Source organism: Colletotrichum acutatum (assembly GCF_030867785.1).
Source record: "Colletotrichum acutatum strain CBS 112980 chromosome Unknown BDZ83scaffold_120, whole genome shotgun sequence".
Taxonomy (NCBI): Eukaryota; Fungi; Ascomycota; class Sordariomycetes; order Glomerellales; family Glomerellaceae; genus Colletotrichum; species Colletotrichum acutatum.
In genome coordinates, this window is record NW_026849114.1 from 89,446 (window position 1) to 102,413 (window position 12,968).

At 54.2% G+C, this 12,968-nt stretch overlaps 2 protein-coding genes across 2 annotated transcripts; one reads left to right on the forward strand and one right to left on the reverse strand.

Annotated features, from left to right (window-relative positions):
* Positions 1 to 4,456: 4,456 nt before the first annotated feature.
* Positions 4,457 to 6,592, forward strand: BDZ83DRAFT_756214 (kinase-like domain-containing protein; the record flags this gene model as incomplete). Its single annotated transcript, XM_060514716.1, has 2 exons — positions 4,457 to 5,981; positions 6,033 to 6,592. 2 exons carry the CDS (start codon positions 4,457 to 4,459, stop codon positions 6,590 to 6,592), a joined length of 2,085 nt encoding a protein of 694 aa, XP_060360374.1.
* Positions 6,593 to 9,746: 3,154 nt separating this feature from the next.
* BDZ83DRAFT_722959 (uncharacterized protein) lies at positions 9,747 to 12,851 on the reverse strand (the record flags this gene model as incomplete). Its single annotated transcript, XM_060512520.1, has 7 exons — positions 9,747 to 10,379; positions 10,450 to 10,925; positions 11,005 to 11,059; positions 11,157 to 11,416; positions 11,483 to 11,928; positions 11,979 to 12,669; positions 12,827 to 12,851. The coding sequence occupies 7 exons, from the start codon at positions 12,849 to 12,851 to the stop codon at positions 9,747 to 9,749; spliced, it is 2,586 nt and encodes an 861-aa protein (XP_060360375.1).
* Positions 12,852 to 12,968: the final 117 nt, after the last annotated feature.

The window sequence follows — 12,968 nt, forward strand, 5'->3', positions numbered from 1 at the left end:
TACCGGGTAGGGAGCTTTCATGTCGATTTCTTGGTGGACAGAATCTCGCACGCTACCCATCCTACAGCCGCTGACAAGAACCGCCTTCAAGAACATGGTCGAGAACTCGAGGGTGGGAGCCGGCACACCGGCACACCGGCGCTACCACTTCCCAGCTCATCGAGAAGCTGCTGGCAAGGCCTACACGCATAGTCCCAGGACAACATTATTCATGATATGCTTGCCTAGCGCAGCCCTAATGATCGCGACGGCCTTGGGAAACTGGCCTTTACCAGTTGCAAGAACTCAATTCCACCTCAGGAGCGGACTTGGGTTAGCCATAGATCAAACTTGTCGAAGGCAGTCGATAACAACAGTCAGTCGAGAACGCAAAATGTTGTAAAATGCCATGTCGCTTATCGAATGCGCCCTTGGCCGAATCCGCTTATTTGGTCAGACGCCGGTAGCTGCAGGTGCATGGCAGATGTATTTCACAAGCCGCCTACAGCCCATCCTTGTAGCCAAACAGAGACAAGCACGGTATGTCACTCTCTTTCTCTCTCTCTCTCTCTCTCTCTCTCTCTCTCTCTCTCTCTCTCTCTCTCTCTCTCTCTCTCTCTCTCTCTCTCTCTCTCTCTACCTCTAGACAGGTTTGGTGGGCGGCGGTTTTGTTGCGACAGTGGCCCATTCGTTCTGTCAAGTCAATCGAATGCAAGGCCTTCGGATACGCAAAAAGACAAGAGACCAACAAAAGACAAGACCCATCGAAGACGGGATACAGGCAGGGAACAGCATACCAGGCCAAACCAGTCAGCCGGTGTAGCATGGCACGGATGGAGATTGGGAAAGTCAATAAACGGGACGCTGGACCCAGTTCCGAGCCAGACGGTGCCACGGTGGGAACCACACCGGTCCACCGCTATCCAAAAGCAGCTTAACGGGTATCAGCTCTGAACGAGGCCAATTTTAAAGTCGACTGCTCCGAGCCCCAACTGGAACCGGTCGCCCTATGAGGTTGTACGCCCTTGGATTTGATGCCATGGACCATGGCCTAGGCGAGCTCCCATACCCTCCGTGCCTCCCTACTCCGTTGCCCTTCCACATGGATAGCGGACACTGGCGGTACCTGTCATGGGCTGTAGCGAGTGATGTCGCTGTGTACCTGGGAAAAAGAGGGACATGCACTGTAACGTAATATCCGACGGGCACATCACTTCCTGGGGGTGTAAACATGGATGTATGGAAGGGCGCCTCCTCGACTAGACATGAGATTTGAGCAGTCTTGAAACGACGAGTGTGAAGGGGTCTAGGATTTGGTTTGCTTCTTGGCCTCTGCAAAGACTTTGGCCTGCGTTCAGCTAATGTTCATCGAGGCCGACAGGTTGAACGACCCCAAATGCAGGAGCATTGGGTATCCTCCAGGACACTGATGACCGATTTAAAGCTCGATAGGACAGCATTTAGGCGACAGCGCATCTACTATAACTGTGTCCAGACGCGGACTCGCCCGGCTCTGGTTGGCAGTGCAGTCGTTTGCAGCCAGTCAGTCTACTGTGGCCGTACGGCACTGGCTGGCATATTCTGATATTCATGGCTCATGACTGCATGCGTCTCCAACTGCCAAGGACCGAAGGGTTGAAGGGTTGCAGAATGCCGTATTACCGTCAGACGGACCATTTTGAAGTGGACGCGGTCACGGGGGCCAGCCCGGGCGAAGCGAGGTAGAGTCAAATCTATTCGTAGAATTGGACGACCTACTCGAGCCATTTACTCGAACTGTGCCGCCCATTGTCACCCGTCACCAGTGGCTCTGACACCAGCCATTCCGCACCTGGGCTGGCCCCGGAAGGACGTGACGACGACGGCCACGAGGCACCGAAACCAAAAACATGGTGCACAGAGATGAGCGCAGGCGAAGAAGGAACAGGTAAGTTAGCGTCAGACCGGTGAGGCGATGTTTGGCTGGCTGTTTTGCGCCCACGCCAACGACGGATAGGGCGATGAAGGAGGCACGAACGAACGAACGAACGGTTGAGTTGCAGAGGCAACGAACGTTGGAATTTCAGTTTCCTTTGTACGGAGAGGTGCCCTTGGTGTATGCCTTTGGAGGTTGAGGCTTGCGTTTGCAAAATTGATTCATTGCCCGGCCGGGTAATTGTGGAACCAATGCCGTTCTTTGTTCTCCCCCTTGCTCGTCTGTGGCAGCAAGATAAGGTAAGGCAGGTCAGGTCAGGTACGGATATCCGTAAGGTACCTTACCTTACCTTAGCTTACGGAGTATCTATCTCAAGGGCCATTAGGAACATTCAAGGTTACCAGCCCAATCTGGCAGGGAATCACGGAATATCTTGCTGTGCATATGCGTCTAATCTTGCAGCAAAGGGAGCATGGGCAAAAAGAGGTTTAGGAAAAGCAAGTAGGTATGGAGAATGGCCAGGGAATGTGATGAAAAGAGGGTTTCTTGCAAATCAATAAAGTCACGAGTGTGATGACTCTGATGAGGGAAATCAGAATGAGAGTGGGCTGGATCCGCAGTGGCATTCGATCCGTTATGAACTGAACCTATACGCAGTACTCCGTCCGTACACTACTCCGTACATACTTGTTTGACCTTGGGAGACTCAGGAGACTCAGGAGACGAAAGAGTTAGGTAAGGCAGTAGGTAGCCCGGCGAATACGGACCGGAGACGGAGGGGGGCCAGACCCGACCGACAGCCGTGCATTGACACACGTCTGCACTCTGCACGCGGATACTGCAGGCAGGGTCTGGTACACCTCAGGAAGGTGAGGTCGGCACGTAAGGTACTTTTCTCTCTTACTCTCTTTCTATTGCCTCGGGCTGAGAACCTATACGAACGGCAGTCGGTTCTCAGACTTTGGCGAACACGATGCCCTCTTTTTCAGGATTTGAGTCTCGTGAGCCTCGGGGCTTTCAGAATTCAAAGGTAAGGTATAAGGTACGGAGTACAGGCAGGCTTAGTCAGACCTCGTACTTTGTTCCTCCTCGGTCTCGATGTACTCGGCAACCAATCAAACGTTTGACGTGCGGCCGTGCCCCGTCTTTGAATGGTGACTAGTCCGTGACTGGCTCCGTTTCGAACGGCTTCCCGTGGCTGCCATGTCTGACCTTGACCCTGCCGTCTCCGTTCTTTTTCCACCTTTGGGTTTTTTGGCGTCCAGTCCAGTCGCACCTGGACTTTTTGCTTGAGGTGGACTGTGGACTCTCTGGGCTCTGGGCTCTGGGCTCTGGGCTCTGGGCTCTGGGTTTTTGGCACCGCATCGCGCCGCGCTCTTTGGTTCCTTCTTGTCCGCTCGGTTCTCCCTGTCACTGACTGCCATTTTCTTCCTTTCCCTTTTTTCGTTTTTGTTTCTCATGCTCCCTGAACCATTTTCACCATCCCTTTCCTCCCCGGATTGAAACTGGCACAACACACACATACGCACAGAACGTACCCAGCGAATACTTACACGCCCACATACTCTGGCACGGCATCATCCAGGGACACCTCAACTTGGACTTGATCCTAGCATAAGACACTACACAGGGCCGTTGCGTTGTGTTTGCGCCTCCGACCTACTTAACGCTCCGCTTGCTGCTTCTGCAGCTCCCAGACCAGAAGTGCTTGTCACTGTTTCGCGCTGCCGTATCCTTTGTTTTTTTTTTCTTTTTTTTTTTTGGCGGTTGCAACCTCCTACTCCCGTTGCGCTGCTGCACTGCTCTCACTCAACGTAGCCTGCCCAACCGAGCCTCCCCCATGTTCTCGTCATAGCCCCCCCCTTCCTCCCATCTCTGCTGTTGCTTCTACCCCTTCTCTTCCCTTCATTTACCCTAACCTCTTCTCTCTTTCTCTGCAGTTCTCATTCCCTTCTCCCGCTCCGTGTTTCCCTCCTCCCTCCCCCGCCATTCCTTGCGTGCGGCCATCGCCAAAGGCTCCTTTCTCTCGTTCCACCCCTTCTTCCCTGCCTGTGTATGCTGCACAGCGCGGATCCCGAGTCAATCGCATCCAAAGAGAAAACAGGTGCTTGAACCGCCAAGGTTTCTCGACTGCATCATCATAGAGAGCGAGAGAGATCTATATACTACGTAGAAAGACCGGACCATTGGGTGAGTTCATCCCCCCATCTTCTTCCCAACTCGACTTCTTCTTCTTCTTCTTCTTCTTCTTCTTCTTCTCGAACACAACACACCTCCACGGACCACAATCTATACTTTTCTTTTACTCCAAGACCACAAACGGAAGGCGGACGAAAAAGAAAAAAAAGGAACGGTGGTGACTGACGTTGGCCCGGTTCTGTGGGCGCCGTGTGTAGCCAGCTCATCCCGTCCCGTCCACGTCCTACGTCCTACGAATCGCAGACGGTCGCCACCCTCCCATTGATAACCTCGCGCCGGTCCATCCCCCGCCAGTAACGCTTCTCTGCGATACCGATACGCACGACCGTCCGTACCCACCTCGGCCACACGTTGCATATAATCATGTCAAACGGTCCACCCCAGTCCATGCCTCTACAAACCCAACACCAGAACAAGGTTGATGGGAGTTCCGGTCCCTTCGCCTCAGATACAAACACCCACAATGCAGCAGACTTCAACGACATCTCTTTCCCTTACGTCTCCAACCCTCAGATCCAGTTCCAAACACACACAATAGCACCTTCGCCGCCCTTGTCCGAATCCTCCTTTCAGCAACTGGAGCCTCCCTCGAGTCAGAGACCCGGCCCCAGTCCACTTGCCGCCAGCAATTCACTCCGAATCCAGACGTCAGACTTTCATCCCAACCTCCCCACACCAACCGACATTCACTCAAGCGACGCCCTTTCGACCCCGCGCCGCCCAAGTAACGCCCTCCAGCATAAAACCTCGTCCTCCAACCTCAAACCGATATCCCGCACCCCGAGCTTCAAAGCTGCCATCGCCAACAGCCTGGGTCCCGCTTCGGCCACAAGCTCGTGCATGCCCAGTCCCATTCTCTCGGCTATGAGCGACGTCACCCCGCTGCCTTCGCCTCTGTTATCAGGAGACTCACCCGGCCCTTGGAGACGTCTTGGTGTGCGACCGCCTTCAAGGGATCAAATGCAAAACCCAGCCCCGGATTCTGTCCTCGTCACCTCTACCGGCGAATCAATAGCGGTAGCCTTGGCCAACGCCTCCAAACGCAAAGTCTATGCCGGCCTGGTGGCTGAGGGCTCTGACGGTGCGGGCGCAAAGGGGCTAGTGAATGGCAAGGCCGAACACGCGCGGAACCGGAGCATCAGCGAGTACATCCCCGACCCCAATTACGTTCCCAAGCGACACATTACCGTCTCGGGCTCCCACACGAAGCCGACAAACGGTCCCGACTCTGGCCTCGAGCCGCATATGCGCCGGGAGGCCAATCTTGCAGAATCAAGAGGCCTGACACCGGCGATTGCGCAACCACCGACCCCGCCACCTAGCGAATCATCAAGAGACTCGACCGAAATGGCGATCGGTAAACCGAAACCTGCGATACCCGAGTACTTCGAAGCCTACGGCCGCGACCGGAAGAAGAGAAGATGGAGGGCAATCAAGACGCTGGGTCAGGGAACGTTCAGTCGAGTGATGCTGGCGACGAGTCGAATGGATGACGGAAGCGACTTGCTACGAACCGACAACAGCCTCACCCCGATATCCAAAATGTCGCCATCATTTAGAAAGACTCTCGTTGCAGTCAAGGTCTGCGAACACGGCCCTCGAGGAGGAGCGAGTGAGGAGAGAATCGAAATGTCGCTTAAGCGCGAACTCGAGATCATGCAGACCATCAGTCACCCTTCTCTGGTCCACCTCAAGGCGTGGAACATTGAGCCAAGCCGGGCCATTTTGGTCCTCAGCCATTGCCCTGGTGGCGATCTTTTCGACGTGGCTACAGGCCATCGCCAGCTTCTCAAACCAGCCTTGTTGCGAAGGATGTTTGCCGAGTTGGTGGGCGCTGTACGGTACCTGCATGAGCGCAGGATCGTCCACAGGGATATCAAGCTCGAGAGTGGGTATCTCTCTTGGTATCGAAGAGATACACCTTGCTGACTACTCATAGATGTACTCGTGAACTTGACGGCACCTGAGCTCGCAGACCCCTCAATTGACTGGACGACGTACCCGCACTCGGTCATCACCCTCACCGATCTCGGTCTTTCCCGCCGCATCACCGACGACGAGAAGCTCGAGACAAGATGTGGCTCGGAGGATTATGCCGCTCCCGAGGTTATCATGGGACTACCCTACGACGGCCGCGCCACTGACGCGTGGTCTCTGGGCGTCTTGCTCTACGCACTTCTCGAAGCTCGCTTGCCTTTCGATCCTTACCCAAACACGATGGATGGCCACCGCATGCGCAGCCGCACAAGTCACCGCATAGCACGCGCGGAGTGGCGCTGGATTGACTATGCCGGCCAGGATGGCGATCACGAAAGCGACGAAGCCAAGTTTAAGGAGCGCGGTCTCCTCGGTGCCATGGAGATTACTGAGGGCCTGTTGCAGCGCGCAAGGAGCCGGTGGGTACTAGAGAAGGTGGCAGACAACGAATGGGTCAAGGGAGCGATCCAGGTCAGCGGCGGCGTGCGCTTCCGCGAAGAGGTACAAGGCGCAGAGGTATAATGATATTGGAGAGGCGTTCTCTCCGTGATACCCCCCTGGCAATAACGACGGGACACAGGAAAGGAAATGGGTTCGGTTACGGTATTTGGGGTCTGGTTGTACGAGTAGGCAGGACGGACGGACAGTGGGCGTACATGACAGCCTGGCATGCGCATGATGACTTGCTTCTTGGTTGTTCGGTGCCCCCCATTGGTTTCCCCTTTTTCTTTACTATGTTCAAGGCGAGTATCTTGCACTCGCGAGTAGGGCTGGGAGGGAGTATGAGATGTCAGGACCCTCACTCTCAGCTCGGGGACAATCAATGTCCCAGTTTACTCAGGTAACTTTTTGTTAGATTTGAGCTCATGAACTGAACCAAAAAATCTTTAGAGGCGGATGGCTCAATCTTTTTCTTTCCTTCTGTGGGGATAGCGTCGGTGTTTTGTATATATCAGCTGGGAGACCAATATTTTCTTCTTATTCATTCTACTACTGTATAACTTTTCAGACGCGTCTGACGGCTGTAGTCTACTTTTTTTTTCTTTTTCTCAAGACTCGGCATTACCTTTTGCCTTTCAGTTAGGTTTCGCTTCATGCCTCGATGTTACTCAAAATTCAAATATCAAATACCCATTTTGTTATGAAGAGGAACCCCTTTGTTAAGTGATTTGCGATGCCGTCCGTACCTTTATGTGAGGTAGGTTCCCCATATTTGGAAGGCGCTTGTCATGCTTACGTTGAAAGGTCGAGTGGCGTTCTCGGACTTTTGGGAGGAGATGTTCTAGAAGGCTGACGAGGGTTCCACGTCTGGCGAGGACCGTCTGTAGGCGCGACGTAGCTGTGTGGCTGGCTGGCTGTTCGTGGGGGGAGGGGGGTGATGAAAGGGTCGTTTGTGATTTGATATTTGTTTGAGATGTAGCTTGGTGACTGTTCAAAGGTTGGGAAACGGTCCTGGGCTCTTGGTTTAAGACGGCGGCACGTGGGCATAGATCTACCCTACGTTTTCCGTTACGATTCCGTGTATTTTTTCTTTGTTTGGTGGGTTTCTTTCACTGTTTTTTTGAGGGGAGAGGGGAGAGGGGAGAGGGGAGAGCGGTCTCTGTGATGTGGCGTAGGGGGTAAAACATGGGGCGTTGATGGGGTGATGTTGGGGGAGCTGGGTGATCGGAGACACCGGCGTGGCTTGGGGGCTAGATGACGACCGTTTTTTTTTTCCCGCTGGATGTGTGCTATTTTTGGGTTTGGACTTTGAAGGCTGAGTAGGTGGACCCCGACGTTGGAAACCGTTGGTTTTTTTTTCGGGGATGAGATTCGTTGATTCGGGAGGTAAATGGCGGGAAGACGGACGGGGTTGGTGGTATCAAGTGGCGAGAATCTTCGGCGCGGAGGGACCGGGGTGCGAGTCCGTTTCGGGGCGGGTGGTTGCGGGGTCCGGGGCTGTGGGGACCCGGAGGGGGCGGGGGTTGGGCTTGGGTGTGGAGAGGTGCCGGCGGGATGGGTTGTGACGATGCAGGTTGTTGAGACTTTTGACTAGATCCTGGGATACTCGTGTGGCTTTACACGAAGTTTGTGGTTTTCGACGACGGGTGAGGATATTTGTTGGAAGCAGAGGATTTGGGACGCGGATGAGTGCCAGGTAGTTTATGTTTAACGTCGCCTATAAGAGCTGTGGGCATTTACCTCTGAGGGACTGGCCTGGTTTTCCGTACGGTGGTAGGGTAGGTACCTGCCTTATATATAGCAGCACTCGACGAGGACTTTGTGTTTCTGAGAGCAGGCCAGTGACCAGAGTGTTTCGGTGTGCGGGTTTGATGCGGCGAACAGCCCAGATTTTGCGAAAGCACCACGGTCTCGTTTCCTACGTCTGGCCTGAAGCATACATAGCATCATATCAGTACTGAGTAAAGCTCCTCATTCATCGTTTATTCATGACAAATACCCAGCGGGTGGAGAAGCGTATCTAGTGTTAGGGTATAACTTTATGACGAGACTTGGGATATCACGGACAAGGGGTCTAGCTGGGAATCCTGCCTTAGGTGAACCGTATCCCTGACTTTGCAGAGTTTCCTAAGGAACTTGGCGATTTAGGTGGTGGCGTCCTTCAACTTGTAGAAGCCCTGACGTGGTTGAGCCAAGATACAAGCGCTCCCTATATGGGCTTTTATACTAACTTATTGCCCCGGCTCTGTTCCTGACTGGGCAAGTCCGGCATGTGCCCGCCAAGAAACACCTTTCACCCGTATAGAACTTCGAGGTCAGAGGCCTGATGTGGCAGACACCTCGGACTACGATAAAAATGCGATGCCGTCGGGTGCTTGACTTCGGTATGTTAAACCTTGGGCTTCGGTGATCGTTGTTATGCATCTTGCAAGTTGATTGAAGAAGAGTGAGAAGAGAACGAAGACGGTCTATAATTGAAATGCTGAAGATTGAAGTTCTCGGGGAATTCAGGAATGGATATGCTATATACAAGGTGCGACTGCCGTGAGACTACTCTCATACATAAATCTTGCCCTTGCCAACAGTCATTGTCAGACCTCTGTCACGTATTGAGATCGAATACACACAGACTCGTGAAAGGGATTGGTGCGGAGCGGGAATACTGTTCATCTGGTATGATATCGAATGCCTAGATTCTTTTACAGTCATGTTGCTTAGAGCTTCCTTCATCCTTCGGTCCCGGTGATTTCGAGCTGCCGTAGCTGTCTGACCCCGCATCCCCTCCCCCGGACCTTGGTTCTTTTGAAAGGAAGTTGAGCGTGATGAGTGGACATTTATATAAATCCCGGAGTATCATCTCAGGTCTTATCAGTCTCTCATCTTCGATAAACCTTTGCCAAAGACTTTTGACTGTGGTGGATTGAGTGGGAGAGATATGAGGCAGGATATCTATTGTCATATGGCATTCACCGCGAATACCACCATCGTCAGTGACCGAGACTTTTGTCTTTCTGTGCGATCTTCTTCAATTGTTGACATCGTTCACGGCCTCTAGCTCAAGAACGATCCATGCAATACAGCCACATACCTTACTTTTGAACTCCCTGAACCGTTATTCTTTCCATGCACACGCGAGTGTCTCCTTCTAGTTTACAATCCTACTACCATGGCGCGCGTTCCCACTCAGAAATCTCCACTGAATGTTGAGATACTTTCTGCCGCTGATCAAAGAAGCTCAAAAGACCACATCGTTCCCAGGCCAGAGAACGTCATACGCTGCCCCTTCATCCAGGTTGATTGACCCGCCCATCACCGCCAAATTGGCGGGATCGGAAAAGTTCATGTCTGCTGGCCCGATGAATTGCCCCAAGTCATCGAGATCTCGCCACGAGAAGCCTCTGACTAGCAGATCTGGCTGATGAGGGAAAGCAGTCATATTCGAATGCGCATGGCCATGCGACATCCCACCAAACCCTTGATGATGGTCGGCATGTCCACCGAGACCTCCATACCCATTGCTGTTACCGGCACCGGCCGAGCTCGGTACAGTCGGTACATGCACCGACACGGACCCGGACCCTGCGCCATTATGGAGACCGAACGCCGGACACGGCACTCCGGTGTTGGTGGCATCGACGGCGTGGCCGGCCGGACCGGAGATGGTGACGTTGGACTGTAGTGTTGGCCCTTGACTGCGTTGCTGCTGTTCCTCTGGTTTACTGCGCCACAGCAGGGATAGGAGACGTGCATAACGCTGGCCTAGGCTGTGAGGGCTCAGGGACGAGCGTTGGAGGCCTTCGATTGTGACGTTTATTGAGCGGCGGACGCTTTCTGAGGCTTCGCTTCCTAGGGCGCCGGCGAGACGGGCCTACTTACGTCAGTTCACGAAAGGTACGAGAGATGGGGAGAGGGACGGTGGTTGGGTGCCATCGCCGTACCTTGAAGAGAAACACGGCCGCGTAGATCACATAGAGGTAGTACTTTAGCGGCATGTACCTTAACCCAGTAGCCGGATCTACAGAAGAGTTGAGGATGTTAAGAAGAGAGTTGGCGGCGTCCATTGATTCGTAGATGAAGCGGGCGTCGGGGGTGCTGGCGAGGTCTGCGAAGAGGGGGCTGCTGATTGTCGTCGTCGTTGGCGGTGGCGGCGGCGGCGGCGGTGGTGGGTGTCTTGCTGGCGCTTGGGATGCCATCGTTGTCTCGTGTCCGTTGTGTTGTTGTTTCTGATCTTTTGAGGACATGTTCTGCTGTTGATTCTGTTGGTATTGCTGTTGGCTTTGCTGCATCTGTTGCTGTTGCTGTTGCCGGGCTTTGGTGATTGCGCGGTTGATTGTTGCTTGAAAGGCGAAGGCGTTAATGTAGAGGCGGAGGAATTCATAGGAGAGGTTGAGGCCTGCTTTTATTAGGGGCGTGACTGGAGGTGGAGTGCGTTAGTTGCGTTCGTCGATGGAGCGTAGAGCCCGAAGGATGGCTTAAAGGGGTTGTCGACTTACAGTTGAGGCTGCCCCAGACGATCTTCCATTTTCGGAGTACTGCAAAAGAGTCGTCCTATGGTTGTTAGCTGACGAAGGTGAGGGGAAATGGCAATCGAGGGTGATGACTATCGATTGCCAAGTGGAGAGATGGCCAGGGGAACTCGACTTACGATATACCTCACGTACTCTCCGCCGAGGTAAAGCTGAGCTCTATGACTCGATGATGAGTATAGTATGTCATGAGCATTGCTGAAGAGCTGTATCAACTCAAGCTGAGCCTGGAACAGCTGTCCGAGGTTGTCTCCCCCAACTTCCTGTATCCTCAGGGACGGGAAGTCCGCAGAGCGTGGTACTGTTGACGGTCCTGGCCCACGGGACCAGAACCCTTTGCCTACACGGATCGACACTTCCCTGTCACTCATGTAGCAAGCTGATAATCCAAAGACACGAGCGTCAGCACAATTGCACCATGACTTGTCACCGAGGAAAGGCTTACCAGCCCAAACCAACCTCTTCCTCCGAAACGTCTCCGACGACGGGCTTGTCTTATCCGACAACAACCCCGTCTGCTCCAGACTCTGCAGGTACCCCAGCCGTATCGCGACGCCAATCTGCATCCACGCGCCCTCGTCCTCCTCGCCGCGTCCAACAGTAGGCTTCTCCTGCAATCTCTGTGGCGCCCACTGCGCGAGGATGAGCAGGGCCTCGACGGCGCCGACGGTGGTGGACCCTTTGTAGATGAGCTTGGAGATGAGGGTCTCCATGTACCGCGAGCAGGCCTCGTGGACCCGGGTCATGGAGGGCTCGTCTTTGGAGGCGACTGTGAAGATTGCGGTGACGAGGTGGGGTTCTGAGTCGATGAGGGAGGAGACTGTGGCGGGGGTGTGGGTGAGGATGCATTTGTCTGCTACAGGGAAGAAGGGGTGGAAGTGATCGATGTATCTGGTTGTGATTAGCCCGACTCGGAAGTACCTGAGAGGAGGGAAACCTACAATGTGAGTAGACGTGAAGCGACAGGTAGACTCAGAACTCCGTCTGATATTGGCGGGTAAAGTGTTGCCGCAGGTGTAGATGGTTTGCGTGACCCTTTCCTGGGACTGCACTTATCCCTACCCGGAGCATCACTCACAGACAGGTGCCGCATATCGTCACGCCGTTCCTCCCCATCGAGGTCAGCAACCTGCGCCAGGAGGTTAAGCGCATCTGAAGGGTTCAACAGGTCGCTCGAGGTGATGTGGCCCTCGATATCGCCGGAGCTCTTGAGGGACCGGGTCGACCGGCCGCCGGGGCTGTCCGGCTGAGAAGTGGAGCCGGGCCAACTCGCCGGCCTCTCTACCGGCCCGTCGTCGTCCTCTTCGGGGGAGCACGACCAGGGCTCACCGCCGTCGTTGAGGTGCCGGGAATCCGCCGGGCTGGTGGAGCGCCGGTGGTGCATGTGTTGGTCTTCTCGGAGGTTCGTCGCCGAGGAAGTGCCGACGTCACCACCTCCCGGTCTCAAGTCATAGGCTGCCGGGCCGGTTACGGCGTCCGAGTGCTGCGGTGGTTGTTGATGCGGGAAGGTGATGGCATCGCCCTCACTTTGTGGTAAGCGGACGAACTTACGGGGCCGTCGACCGCCCCTTCTTGATGTTGCCAGGACGCATTCCTTTTGTTCTCTTACACAGCGACGGCAGGGTGGTATACCTGGGTTACCACCATAATCTCTACATGAGGGGGTAACAATGTGGTGTTAGTCAAAAGACGAGCTGGGCCTTGGTAGACGTTCCTCATGAGTTTCGAACCAACCACTCGTGTCTCTTAACCCAATTCCCGGCCTGCATGCCGTGGGATGTTGGTGTACATTTGTGTTCATGGACATAACTCATATGAGAGAGGGGTCATTGGTACGAAGAAAGAAGTTTGCTCACAAGTCACATCTCGTCTTCCTGAGCCGGCAGGAGACACAAGCCCTCGATACCCGCCTTTCTTTCCCAGTAGCCGTC